This window comes from Chamaea fasciata, unplaced genomic scaffold (assembly GCF_029207755.1).
Source record: "Chamaea fasciata isolate MVZ Bird 193981 ecotype frontalis unplaced genomic scaffold, bChaFas1.0.hap1 SCAF_17, whole genome shotgun sequence".
Classification (NCBI taxonomy): Eukaryota; Metazoa; Chordata; class Aves; order Passeriformes; family Sylviidae; genus Chamaea; species Chamaea fasciata.
In genome coordinates, this window is record NW_027094102.1 from 10,830,984 (window position 1) to 10,844,014 (window position 13,031).

At 48.0% G+C, this 13,031-nt stretch overlaps 1 protein-coding gene across 3 annotated transcripts in view; it reads right to left on the reverse strand.

Annotated features, from left to right (window-relative positions):
* PPP1R16B (protein phosphatase 1 regulatory subunit 16B) overlaps positions 1-13,031 on the reverse strand; it is a 59,570-nt gene that overhangs the window by 9,148 nt on the left and 37,391 nt on the right. For all 3 annotated transcript variants that reach the window (XM_066198655.1, XM_066198653.1, XM_066198656.1), the window contains 4 exons: positions 4,832-4,902; positions 2,763-2,908; positions 1,468-1,571; positions 1,080-1,204 (listed from right to left, as the gene is read on the reverse strand). In XM_066198655.1, coding sequence (XP_066054752.1) covers positions 1,080-1,204; positions 1,468-1,571; positions 2,763-2,908; positions 4,832-4,902 — 446 coding nt within the window. The remainder of the gene's footprint in view (positions 1-1,079; positions 1,205-1,467; positions 1,572-2,762; positions 2,909-4,831; positions 4,903-13,031) is intronic.

Below are 13,031 nucleotides of genomic sequence, written 5' to 3' on the forward strand. Positions count from 1 at the left end.
ATCTCTGAGCAAAACATTGACCCATGCACTGCTCTGAAGGGATTAACTCCACTCGGAGCTCCTCCTACTTCAGTTGTGCTAAAGGGGAGAATCAAAACTTCTTTTCAAAAAAAAATTCATGAGGATGCCACCACACAGAGTTAAAACTTCATCTGGAAATAAATTCTGATGCTTTCTGGCAACTCAGTTAATGTCTACATCAATTTTATGCCACTTTCTAGACGTCATGTGAATTAATAAGGAATCAGTTGGGGGTGATGCAATAGGGGGAGCCAAGAAGTCTGCTTCAATGTAGGTATATAATCCTGGTTGAAGGGAAAAAAATGTGTTAAAAAATAAGCTGCAATAAAAACTTCAACCATCCAAGCTTACCTTTGAGGGAGCCTGCCCTCCCCTTACATTTCTGGTGTGTGCTAAAGGTGACATTTAAATTAAGAAACTGGAATGCACTGCCGTGGCCTGGCCCTCAAACACATGAGCCAAGTGCCTGTACATCAGTTATGTCTGGACCCAAGCATTAAATGACCATGGTTGTGTGAAATTCCCAGCACATACGACCTCACTACTGAACAATCCCTAAGCTGGGCCTGCCACGATTTAGGAGACACATTTGTGGGGTAAAAAGAACTAGGATTGTTCAGCCTCCTCAGTCCCTGTCCAGACAAATCAGATGTCGGCTGCTCTGTGCTGGACTTGTCCTGGGTGCCCACCTCTGCCCAGGGGCAGGTGCCACCCACTGTGAAAAACACAGCAGCCACTGACTCTGTGAGCCAGATCCCACATAGAGCAGAAGGAGCAGGAAGTCCTCAGGGTTCTCAGCACTGCATCCTGCACCTGTGAAAACCAGAGGGCTCACACATCTCCTCCACTGGACTCCAACCAGTCCACGAGAAGCAAGAGGTTACTGGGAGGTCCTCCAGGCCCAGTTCCCTGCAGGTCAGCTGATGTGTTATTTTCTGTGGAATTTCTCCTCTCAGGGACTTGCACCTGTTCTTTTTGTATAACTCCTGCTCCAGGGCAGGTTTCATAACCTCTGAGCTGAAGGAAAGCAAAACTGAAGCTGCTGCAGTTTCACTCACCAGTGTAGCACCTTGGGCATCAGTCCTGTTCAGGTCCTGTCCAGTTGCAAGTATGTCATGAATGTCACAGATCATGACCTGCTCCGGGGCAGCTCGCATCTCATTGATCCTTTCCTGGGTAATCCCTGTTAAAATTCCAGTTAGGAAGAGGACAGTTGGAAGGCTTGAGTAAAACTCTCCACTGGTGAGTAAAATAAGACTTTATGATCCTGGCTGATATGACCCCACATCCTTCACCCTCATGATCTTTAGGAATCAGGTCCCTAGAAATTATGCCAGGAGCAGCTCTCTGCTTTTCTCCAGAGGCAAATCAAGAGCTGAGAAACAGGGTAATTTTTAGTACCACGTTGACCCATTTCTGTATTTTACATAAACTCAATCTCCTTACCTTGATAGGCCATGCAAGTCTCAATGACATCCAGGGTTGGCTCATCCTCACAGAGGTCATATGGCATGTTGCCATCTGCATTGACTGCCAACAGGTCTGCTCCACTGCAAGGGGAAAACTGAGTTACACCAGGAGGGACCTCAGACATCCCAGAGCAGACAGTGCCAAACACTGGGATAAATGCTGAGGAAAAACTAACTGAGATTTGACAGTTGCCCAAATGCCACCAAAGTACGTATGAGATAAGAAAGACTTGAAGCAAAGCTGTGGAGCTATGAATGGAGAAGATTAATTCCAGAAGTGGATGCAAGGCAGCACACTGTACCTCCTTCCTGAGTCAGTAATGCCCTGCGTCCCACATCCGCTCCATTTTTATAACCCTCATCCAAAAATTTCCCTACCCAAGTGGGAACATCCTCCAAGGGATCCTTGACTACATCCTCTTCTCTCCTTCATTATACAGTCAAAGAAGAGCGAAGTTTTCAATGCTCATCTCCCAGATGACAGCACCACAGGGAGAAGTCTCCCTCCCTGAGGAAGAAGCAGCAGGCAGGGCTGTGCCAGGCAGCAGGTTAACACTCCCAAAGCTCTGGGAAAGGGAGGAGAGGGCTCCAGACACAGGCACAACTATCTGCTGCAGGCAGGATTCACCACAGGTGCTCATAAAACAGCTCAAAACACACCTGGTTTCCTCTTCCTTGCTGGCAAGTCTAGAAAGACTTGAGCTTTAGGGACTTGGTGAAGCACCCCACAGTGTCACCACTGGAGATCAAACACTGCAGGAAGTTTACTGATCACTAATTAAGACCAATGAGACAGGTCACAGAGTTCACCCAGCTGTCTGAGTTGCACAAACACACTGCTGCCCTCCTGCACTGGTGTCTGCTTGGCAGGGGCTGGCTGCAAGATCTGAAGTAGTGTTTAGGAGCTTGAGGGTGCATCCCGCTGCCTGCGGCCTGCTCCTGTTTCTACCCCCACAGAGACCACACTTCCACAGGCACACACAGCCACACCTGAAAACAGGCAAAAAAAGAGGCAAATCTTGGCCCAGCCTCCAGAAGCTTCAAGAAACTGAGCCTAGTCATCTAGGGTTTTATTGTCTCCTCAGCCTTGCTGCTCTTCCTCCTTCATCCCCTTCTCCCCCAAGCAGGAAGGACCCCCAGGAGCAGCCTGAAAGCAGGGAATAACCACCACTGCTGCCATCTCCCAAGGTACTAAACAGTCCTACTTTCCATCCACAGAAGCTGTGGGTAGAATCAGACCTGAAGGAAGGACAGACAAAAAGAGCCACCTACTGCTGGATGAGGATCTTCACCAGGTTGATGTGACCACAGGTGGCTGCTGCATGCAGTGGAGTCCACAGCTCGTTGTCCTTGGCATTGACATTGGCCCCGTGGCTGAGGAGCAGCTTGACTATGTCCTCATAGTTGTCTATGCAGCACTGGGGAGGAAGAAATGCAGACAGATTGGGGTTTTTTTTAAACTCTGGGAAAATGAGGGTTCATACCTGCTCAGCTGTAAAATAATAAAGGGCACCTGGACATGGAGAGCTACTTTATCCTGCACTGCTTGGCAAGGAGCATCTCCAGCAAAGTTTAACACCAAATTGAAAACCAGCAGGTCAAAAAGGCAGAGCACCTACACTGGACAGACCAAAAGGTCACTGGGGTTTTCCAAGGCCTTCTGGTATGGGGGCAGAACCAGCAGGGAATAACAGCAAACAAGCTCACAGCTTCTGTTCCACTGGGTCTTCCATATTCAAGAGCAAACATAGCAGAAATTCAATGTAACCAGTATAACCACATACCAAGGGATGAGCTGACAAGCTGACATTCCCTGTTCTTAGGGAAAATCCCACACACTGACATGTGATGAGCAAAAGCCTTCTCAGGAGCTCAGGCTACCTACCACAGTTATCTGGAGAGTCACAAATTGGAATCCCAGAATTATGAGGCACTTTGCAGGGCACTTTTCATTTCCTGAAAAAAAAACCCCAGCTTCCTTCCTGCATTTAGAGCACAGCCCAGCAGGCCAGAAGGGCCTCGACCTCTTTCCTTTGGTGAAGGTGGAATTTGCTCTTTGACCCACCTCTTGTTCACCTCTAGACATGAACGTGCATGTGATAAAGACATTAAAATAAGATTTATTCTTATGCAAGAAGCCGTTTTGTGGTGTGTGCATTGCTGCAGACCCACACAGCTCAGCACACAGTAGGGGCTGTTAATGGGGCTCAATTCCAACACACAACAAGCACTTCAGCAGCTGAGTGACAAGGACCTTTCAGGTATTTCTATTTTGTTCACTATTTGTACATGAAAGTGGGGTTAAAGCCATGCCTGTCACACAGCCAAGTTATCAGGGAAGTGGAAGGAAGTCACATTCACTGGAAGGAATGCTAATGTGCCCAACTGAGGGGCTTCTCTGTGCTCAGGGATTCAGTTCATTCCACTGGATACAAAGCTCCCATCAGAACCCCCAAATGCACCTTTACAACCTCTCATTGGGCAAGGTGGGATTCTCCAGGCTTTAGAGTCTGGCTGGGAAAGCAAGGAGGCTGTCAGTGTTTCTCTGAGTGCAGAATAACATCTCTTTGGAGAGGTGAAGGTGGTGGGCACCTTTCGTTCTTCCAGGAGCCAGTTTGCATTTTTAAACATTCACCCAGCTTTGAAGAGAGCAGGCGACTGGCAAAAGAATCCAAAATCCCAAGTCAATGGGAGCATTCAGAGCAGGGAGTTACGGCCAGAAAACCCTGAGTGTTCGTGTGACAACCACGCCACTGTTGTTTCAGGCAGTGGAGGCGGCAGCTGCCAGGCACGGCCAGTCCCACGTGCCTGAGAAAGAATAGAAAAACCCTTGTGGAAACAGCACAGAGGCTCCAGGGAAGGCCACAGACCTACACACCACTAGAGCAAGTCTCTATTTCACTGGTGACCAGCTACTGCCATGTCATACAGACTTTGGAAGGCCCTGAGCCTACAAGGAGCAGCAGTGGATTCCACATTGTGCATCATCAAAACTCTTGGATTGCCAAAGTCTCTAAGTTTGAGTTCATCTGCTGTAAGAGTTTAGAGGCCAGTCCTACAAAAATGAAAGGGTGGGGGAAATGCCGTTCACATGTGAAGTCCAGCCCTGACTCCTGAGCTCTCGTTATCACTGAATAAAGCCTGGGATACAGCAAGAAAAGGATTTGATCTCAGTTTGCTCCCCAAGAAACCAGATCGCCAGCACAACATGGTGAAGTTTCACTGCTTTAACTGAGAAAAAAAAAAAAAAAAGGAAATCCAAGAGGTGTCCCTGTTGAAGCTGGAGGTTGGCTCAGTGGACAGGAGCAGGACACGGGGTGTGAGCTCCTGCCACGCCTCACCTGGTGCAGCGCAGTCAATCCGTCCTCGTTGCACAGGTCGGGGCTGATGTTGCTCTTCAGCAAGTAACACACTGCAAGGCAAGGACAGAGGAGAGTCAGAGCAGCCACATGCTCTCAGCCAGCTCTGGACAGTTCAAGGCAGGGCAATTCACACCATCAGTGAGGGCAGAGCTGCGGGAGCCTCAAGCCCAGCACTGCCTTGTCACCGCAGTGAGAGCAGAGCCTTCCTGGGTTTATCCAGCAGAGAGCACCAGCACACAGTTTTCCCCCAACTTGCTTCCAAAGGAGACTCTTAATACAGTCAAATTTTTCATTCAGTTGTGCTGGAACAGTCTCCATTTTTGCCGTGTGCTTCACAATGCCTGAGTGCAACCTCTGCACTCTGTGGCCCAGGAGAGCCCAAAGGGGATTTTGGGGTCCCGAGTTACAACCATGAGAGAGATCCCTCCACCATGAGAGGGATGAGGTCCTGCCTCAAGGAGTAATCTACCCATGATGAGAAATCAAATACATTCAGGGCCCTGCCACATCTAAATACACCAGGGTTGCTTTGGACACTTCACTTGAGGTGCTGGGTGTTTGGAGAAAGCTTCCCAGAGGCTTTAGTTTTTAATCACTGCTTTGGGGGGAAAGGGTAACATTTATTCTATTAAAATGCAGATTCCTGAAACACATGAAAAGTCATTAGCCCCTAGGTGAAAAACTCACACAGGGCAATAGCAACAAGGTTGGCAGAGGGCATAAATTAACAGCAACACCAGAAACTCTTCAAATTCAACACTGCTGACAGATCTTGATGATCCATGCCCATTTTCTGTTGTTTTCTTGCTCATTCCCTGCTTTTTCTCCAGAGATTTCACTACCTAATGCTTTTCCTACCTCAAATGTCACTGACAGTACAAGCACAAGCCAGAGGTTCATAATCATCTCCCCAGGGCCAGAGCAGCAACAGATATTCACGTCACATCTTATTTGATGGCAGGCACGCAAGCACTGAGTGGAACCAGAGCCGCACAATAAGGAACACTGACAGAGCTAAAAGGGCAATAACCATCCTCAGAGCTGGCAATCAAAAACACTGCAAGGCTGCTCACTCCAAAGCATCCTGCAGCCTCTGATCCCTGTCCTGCTGTCAGAGGGAGCTCTTTCCCCAGCGCATCCACTGGGAAAACCATCTGCAGGGCTGTCCCTGGGGACAGAGCACTTCTGGCACGCCAAACAGAACATGGAAAACACACCCACCATGACATCAGTGATGATTTATGAGGCTTTGTTTAAAAGATCTGGAAAACGCACTTGCAAGAAAGGCAAATCGAAAGCAAAGTGAAATTTTGATTGGAAACCTCTGCTCTGACGTTACCACAAAGGAAGGCAAAACCAGGCAGAAGTGAAATAAAACACATCACAGAGTGGTTTCACCCAACTCAGAATGAATGCCTGGATTTACTTTTGCTGGAAATAATTTCAAGGCATTGACACCTGCTTGATGAAACTGCTGCAAAAAAGCAGAACACAGCAAAGACAAAAACTCATCCAGCACCACAGTGAATCCAAAGCCTCTGTTTTTTTTTTTCCAGCTCAAAGGCCAGTGCAGGAAGCCCACGCCTACACTGGACTCACAGCCCCAACACTTGCATGCTTAACAGTAATAAGAGCACTGAACCTCAGCCAGTATATCCAATTTAATGACTCTGCTTCTACTGTTTCTGGCCATCCCTGAGCTCTCCTAATCCAAGCTGAGTGATAGACTGTCATTCACCAGTGGGTCTGCTTGTCTCTTATTTACTTTGGATGCTCTGCCATTAGGGTTTTAATTCAATCTCAAGTCAGTTAAGTGCCATTGTGTACTAATGACACGCAGCTCCATAATCATGTTTGGCCCGATTATGGAGATTTGGACAAGTAGATGCTGGCAAATTAACCTTGTAAATGCTGTCTCTCCGTGGGAAGAAGGGGCAGCATAAATCCTAGCTTGTTACAGGGTTTTGTGTCAAAGGCACTGTGATCACGGCTTGGCAGAGCTTGTAAGAGGCCCTGAAGGGTTAAGATTCAGAGAAGTTTTAATCTTAGCCTAAAGAAGCTTTGAATTCTTCACCAACCCCTGCAGCAGCCCTCGTGTTCCCAGTGCACCTCCCCTTGGCTCCCTTCTGCCCTCGGGACAAGCTCACCTTATTTCCCAGTGTCTCCCAACACACTGAAGACTGACAGCCACAAGACACCAGAAAAGGGCTCAGAAAAGCCAGAAAATGAAGCGAGGTGTGGATGTGGTGCCACTGAGTCCAGGCAAACAAGGTACAAAGAAGGGATCGGACTCCTTTCTGTCCTGTCCTAAACTGGAGGCTGCATTTCAGGGCTCGGCAGGGGAGCACAGGGTCAGGGAGCAACGAGGCCTCATTCCTGCCCACCAGCCCAAATTCACAGCAGAACAGAGCCCCATTCCTGTTCACCAGCCCAAGTTCATAGCAGAACACAGCCCCACTCCTACCCAGCAGCCCAGCAGCAGGGCATGGGGTGGCAAAGAGCAGCTCCACCACCCCGTCTCCCTGTGAGCTGCAGTGGCACATGGAGGGAGGACAAGGACACCTTCTCCATGCCCACTCCCCAGGAACAGCCCTTCCCAAACAGCCAGGAAGAACAAGTCCTCCTTTCTGACAGACTTCAGGAGAAAATGTGCATTTGTGGGTTATCCAGTGCTCTAAGAATAGGAGAGGGGGGGCACACCTGTGATGCTTTGCAGTGCTGGAAGCTGGCCCCTCACCTGAGGCAGTGCCAGCGCCCTGCTCTGCTGCTTCACCCACAGCACAAGTTACAGGGACCTGAGCCTGAAAAATGCTTCTCTCTTCGAGCCCTGCCGGTGTCACACGCTCCTCTGCAGAGCCCAACACCTTCTCCCCCACCTCCAGGCATGACTGATGCTGTACAGGTAGGAAGCAAACACTTCAGCTCCCAAGGACACAGATTAATCACCCAGCACCAGCTGATCTCCTTCTGTCGGCTCAGGCCTCAGCCTCCGCTGGTGGAAGGACAATCCCCCCATATGGAACAGCACAGAAATGAGCCCTCTGCAAGCCCCTGAGCTCGACAGAAGGGGCTCTTTGGGGTCACACCAGCGTGCTCAGCAGCATCAGGCTCCGCACTAACACCACGATTAACTTCTTAGAGAGCTCAGTGCCAAAAAGGCTGAGCTGTGTCAGATCTGTGCGGGGCACGTAGGTGGAGGCAGGTGGGGAGCAGGGGCTGGGTGCGTGGAGATCCTTCAGTACGTGTCGAGCAGGAGTTGTGGGAAGCAGCTCCAAGCACACGGCAAATGAAGGAATGAAAACCATCACAATAAGAGCTGGGTGAACAAATTGTTGTGAATAATTCATTGCAAATTATATTAACTGAGCGATCGCTCAAATGTATTTTCCATTATTCTCCTTGCTCTGCCTATAATTGAAGCTCTCACACACCAAGATGGTGTACATTAATCTTCAATTTCTATTTTATCATTCACATCTGTGCTGTATTAAAAGGCAAAAGTTCCCACAACAGCTGTGAAAATACAGCCTCGGTTTTAAGCCGCCCTCCATCAGATGTCCTGGGGCAGCCTCAGAAAGATTCTCCTCCCCAAACATAGCAAACCACTTCTCAGGAGCTCCTTGTCCTCCCAGCCTCACTTTTTCTCCCCAAAAACTAAAAGGCAGGGGGAAGGCAAAAAGAACACTGCAAAGGTCCTAAGGAAAATTCAACATGGGGCAATCAACTCTCCTGCCTGAAAAGGTGTTACAGTGCTATCATTTTTTATTGGTGTGACTTCCCACTGCGTTTGCACTAGAAGCAGCTTTTCCAGAAAAGCTCCTAAACCAGATGAAGAAAAAAAAAACCACAACCCTTTGTAAGTGCAGTTTCCCCTAAGTCAATAAGCTACACCATAAAATCCTGGATACTGTTACACTCCCATCTATAGCAAGCACTTGCATACCTCAAGCATTAAAAACTCATAAGAGAAAAAGCCAACTGGAACTGATATGGATACCATGGAGGGATAAAAAAAACCCCAACAGACACCTTCCTGATAGGAGGTCCTGATTCCTCCCAAAATATATAATGGCAAACTGCCCCTACTGGCAAGCAGGCTTACCTGTGTGCTCCAAGTTTACACACAGAGACAGGCCATTACTTTTTAAAAATCCAGGTGTGTCTCAATCTTTTTTCTCAACAATTTCTCTTTGAAATCATCCAAACTCTCCAAGTTCACCTTTTGGTGAACCAGGCACTTTCAGGCCACCTTTAAAAGCTGGGGTCTCTATGACAGTACAATAATTTATGATTACATGATTCCACTGCATAAAATGAAGTTTCACTGGGGTTAATAAAACATTTTTACACACTGCTCCAAGTCCCTTTCACTCAAATGCAGCTTTATTCAGAGACCCAGTGTAGCAGAAGAAGCACCTTCCAGCATTATTTGTAGTGACATACACGCAGGGATGTTGGCAAATGTCTGCAAAGACTGATCCCAGCCTGCCGGGCATGGGGCTGTGGATGGACTCAGCTACTTCAAAGCTGCATGTTTACTGCTGTGGTTTTGCAGGGATATTTATTACACAGGAGAAACAATGCCAGGAAAACAGCGCTGAAGCTCTGAGCGCTCTGCCAGCTTCCTAGCCCAGCATACAATGATACTGACATTTTACAGCATATCTAAACTCTGAGCAATAACAGGATAAACTCACTCAGCCTTATCCTCCACTCCCTGCAATGTACAACTGATAGCCCATGCTGGTCCATTGATAAACTCTACAGCTCCCTAAAGCTTTCTGAAAAGACAGAAAAACCCCACAGAAAGCGAAATGCTGCACTCAGACAGCTTCAAACACATAGTACACCTAAAAATAAATATGGCCCAGTTTGCCTGCTGAGCCAGCCACCGAGACAGCCCCTCCTGATTGATCACTGAGCTTTCCTGGGAAGGTTCAAAGCCTGTTAAACACTTCCCACCCAGTTCATAGCCAGGCACACACACTGCTTCTGATATACCCACAAAATCTGGGAAGGCTGGAGAGAGGCCAGCAGAGGCCCATCTGCTTCGTGCCACATTCACTGGGCAGGGACACTGCACGCAGCCACACTCAGCCCAGGTGCTGCTGCTCTCAAGGAAAATCTATTTCTGACTTTGAGGCTTCTTCCTTAGGAGAGCACAGCCCTCCTCAGCCCCGAGGAGCATGTTTTTCACAGCAGGCTCCTCCTGCAGGGCTGGGGCCCTGGCTTTTACAAGTTTTATTCTGACAACAGCAAGTCAACAAATCATACATTTATTTAATGCATAGAGTCAATTCTTTCTCCCCCTGTTTGTGCATATTTCAATCCATTTTTGCTCTATGCTTTGATCCTTATCCATCACTGCAGCATCACAGCAACAAGAGCAATGCTACAAAGGGACCACCTCCTACAGCTGCTTCTTGGGTGGACGGGCCACAGCCTGGCCCCCACACCCCTCTGCATCCCATATTCTTCTTGTTCTGTGCAGGACTTCAAGCTCTGATAATCCACTTAGTGCCAGTGATGATAAAGCATCTTTCTTTAATGGCTGCCATCCACCTGGATTACTGGGATAAGGAAATGTGCAAGTTACCCATCTGCAGCCACAGTGCTTGAACGGCGTAGCAGAAACAAAGCCAAATTTATTTCAACTGGGAAAAGAAAAATTAGAGGATGCTGCCGTCTGACACGCCTTTCTAAGGATGTAGTGTCATGTTCAAAGGTATCCTGATCCTCTTCTCATGCCAGACTAATAGTGAAATTGGTCCACACTGGAAATGTTAAATACATAAAGCAAAATGAAAGTCAAAGATTACTTCCCTGGTTTCCCATTTGTCATCTGGTCTTGGAAGAATAAATAAATCATTTCGGGATGGTTTTTAACAGATGATGGGATTTGAAAGGGATGAGTGTTTTATATAACCTTTGGGCTCAGCTGCCTTCAGCAGGATTGCTGTGGGCAGGAAGCCAGGAAAGCAGATTCCCCAATATCACTGTGACAGAAACACCTGGGCTGCCACAGAGCCTCTTCTCTCTTTACGAGGCATTTCAGAGTAGTTATTTGAACGGTCCTGATTTAAAGAGTACTAAAAAGAATATATTAACTCAGACTCTGGGAGGCATGGACCAAGCAGCCCAAGGCCAAGTTTCCCAAGGATGACTCAGGAGCTTGGCACCAGCAGAGCAGTGCTGGCTTTTAGGGTGTGAGAGCTCACAAAGGGAATGGTCCCACAGTGGCCTGGGCAGGGAACAGCAACACAAAGCAAGGGATGATGGACAGTCACATTCTCCAGCAGCAGCTCCAGGGGCACCTGCATCCCCCATCTCCTGAGTTCACACCTGAAATTTTGGGTTTGAGCAACACATCTCATTTTTCTTTGAGTTTCAGACAGAGCGAGACAAAGGGCACCTACAGAGTCAGTAACTCAGCCAGGACCTCCTGTTCTCCTACTCCTCTGGCTACTTCCAGCTCTCTTCCTACAAAAAACACTTCTTGGAAGTCATGACAGCACATGCAAATCCATTCAGACAACACAAAATCAACACAACATGTGCCTTTTATCTGAGCAGCACAGAGGATCTCACTTCTATACGTGTTCAGAAACAACTTTTGATGTGTTGGACCAAGATCCATCTACTGAGACATGGAGTACTCAGCGCCTGTCTGCACTAAGCTTATTAGAAATTAAGTCTTTCAGGGAACCAAAAAGAAAATGCATCATAAAAGTTAATTTGCTTTAATAGAAATGACAGCCTGAGAAGTGTTTAGATAAAAGGGAGCAATGGTGTCAGGAGGGAAATTTCTGCAGCTGTCTGAGTCTGTGAAGAGCTTCCCCAGCTACATTAACACAACAACCCAACAGGTGATCAGAGGAGCAGGATTGCAAAGGCCCCCTCCACACAGAGCCAGACTGTCAGGATTTGCAAGAGGATACTCTGATGTGCTCCATGTAGCAGGAAATAGTTCCTGCTGCCATTTGAAAGTGCTCTTAGGTTCCAGAGCCAACAGCCTCTGCCCCAGCTCGTGTTTCAGGCATCCTATGGCCTCAGCTAAGCAGCTGTATGGTGACCTGAACCACATGAATGTTTTTAAGAGTTTCAATTATAAAACAGGAAACTTTCTACTTAGAGTAACGGAAAAGAGGTCGTGGTGGAGGGTGGGGAAACACAGATCTGCTTTTCAAGCTGCCCTGAGTTCATACTGAACGATTCCCTGCAGTGACAGCCTGCTGACCACATCCCAGGAGCTCAGGCCAGGCTGGGCTCTCCTCCTCTGCCCCACTTCAGAGACTTGTTTTGTGTCCTCTTTCTCTAACTACACCCTGGTCTGCAGAGAGCCCTGGTCTGTTCTCTCCATCTGCTCTGTCTGTTCCAGTATCTTCTCCACTCTGACCTCAATCAACACTGCTTATTGGGTTGTTTTTTCTCTCCCCACCTCCAAATTTGCCTCTTTTTGGTTTAAGATGAGCACACTGGGGATGGAGATCTTTCAGAGCTACAGATCCAGGCCAGGATCTGCTCCCATGGATGGCTGCAGTGCTGATCCAGGCTGTGGTGTGAGCCCTGCCAGGACACACACCAGGAGCAGCCCAGCAGCCCAGCTCTGTGTGACAGTGCCACAGCTGCCAGCCCCCATGGGTCCCACACCATTACCCACCTGGGACACCACCAGGGACATGCCAGCAGTTAGAGTGATCTGCTAAAACCTCACCCTCTGCTCCTCAGCACGGCCTCTAACTGGAAATGCTGTGCAGTGCAGAAAGGGAAATAAAGGCAGAAAATTACACCCCCTTTTTAATATCAGATAAAGACAGAATATGATTTCATTTTAAAACACAAACATTACAGAAAAAAACTGTCATGCAAGTTTAGCAGCAACTGAAGTTCATCAGAGAAGCACTGGCAATCCTTAGCAACCCTTTTGCTTTTGTAACCTGCAATTATTCAGCAGGAAATCTTACACGTTTCAGAGATTTGAATTTCAGCAGCACCTTCCATCCAGAGATCTCCCAACATGCAGCTGCTGTTAGTAGAGCGAGCTCCAGGCTATCTCCTGGGATTTTACAATCAGTTTTTGCCTCGTTTCACAGCTGTGACATCTCAGCCCAAGTTAGACCAAGGCTCTGGAGGCTCAGGGACCTTTCTTTGCCAAGGTCACAGTGACAGTCCATGACAC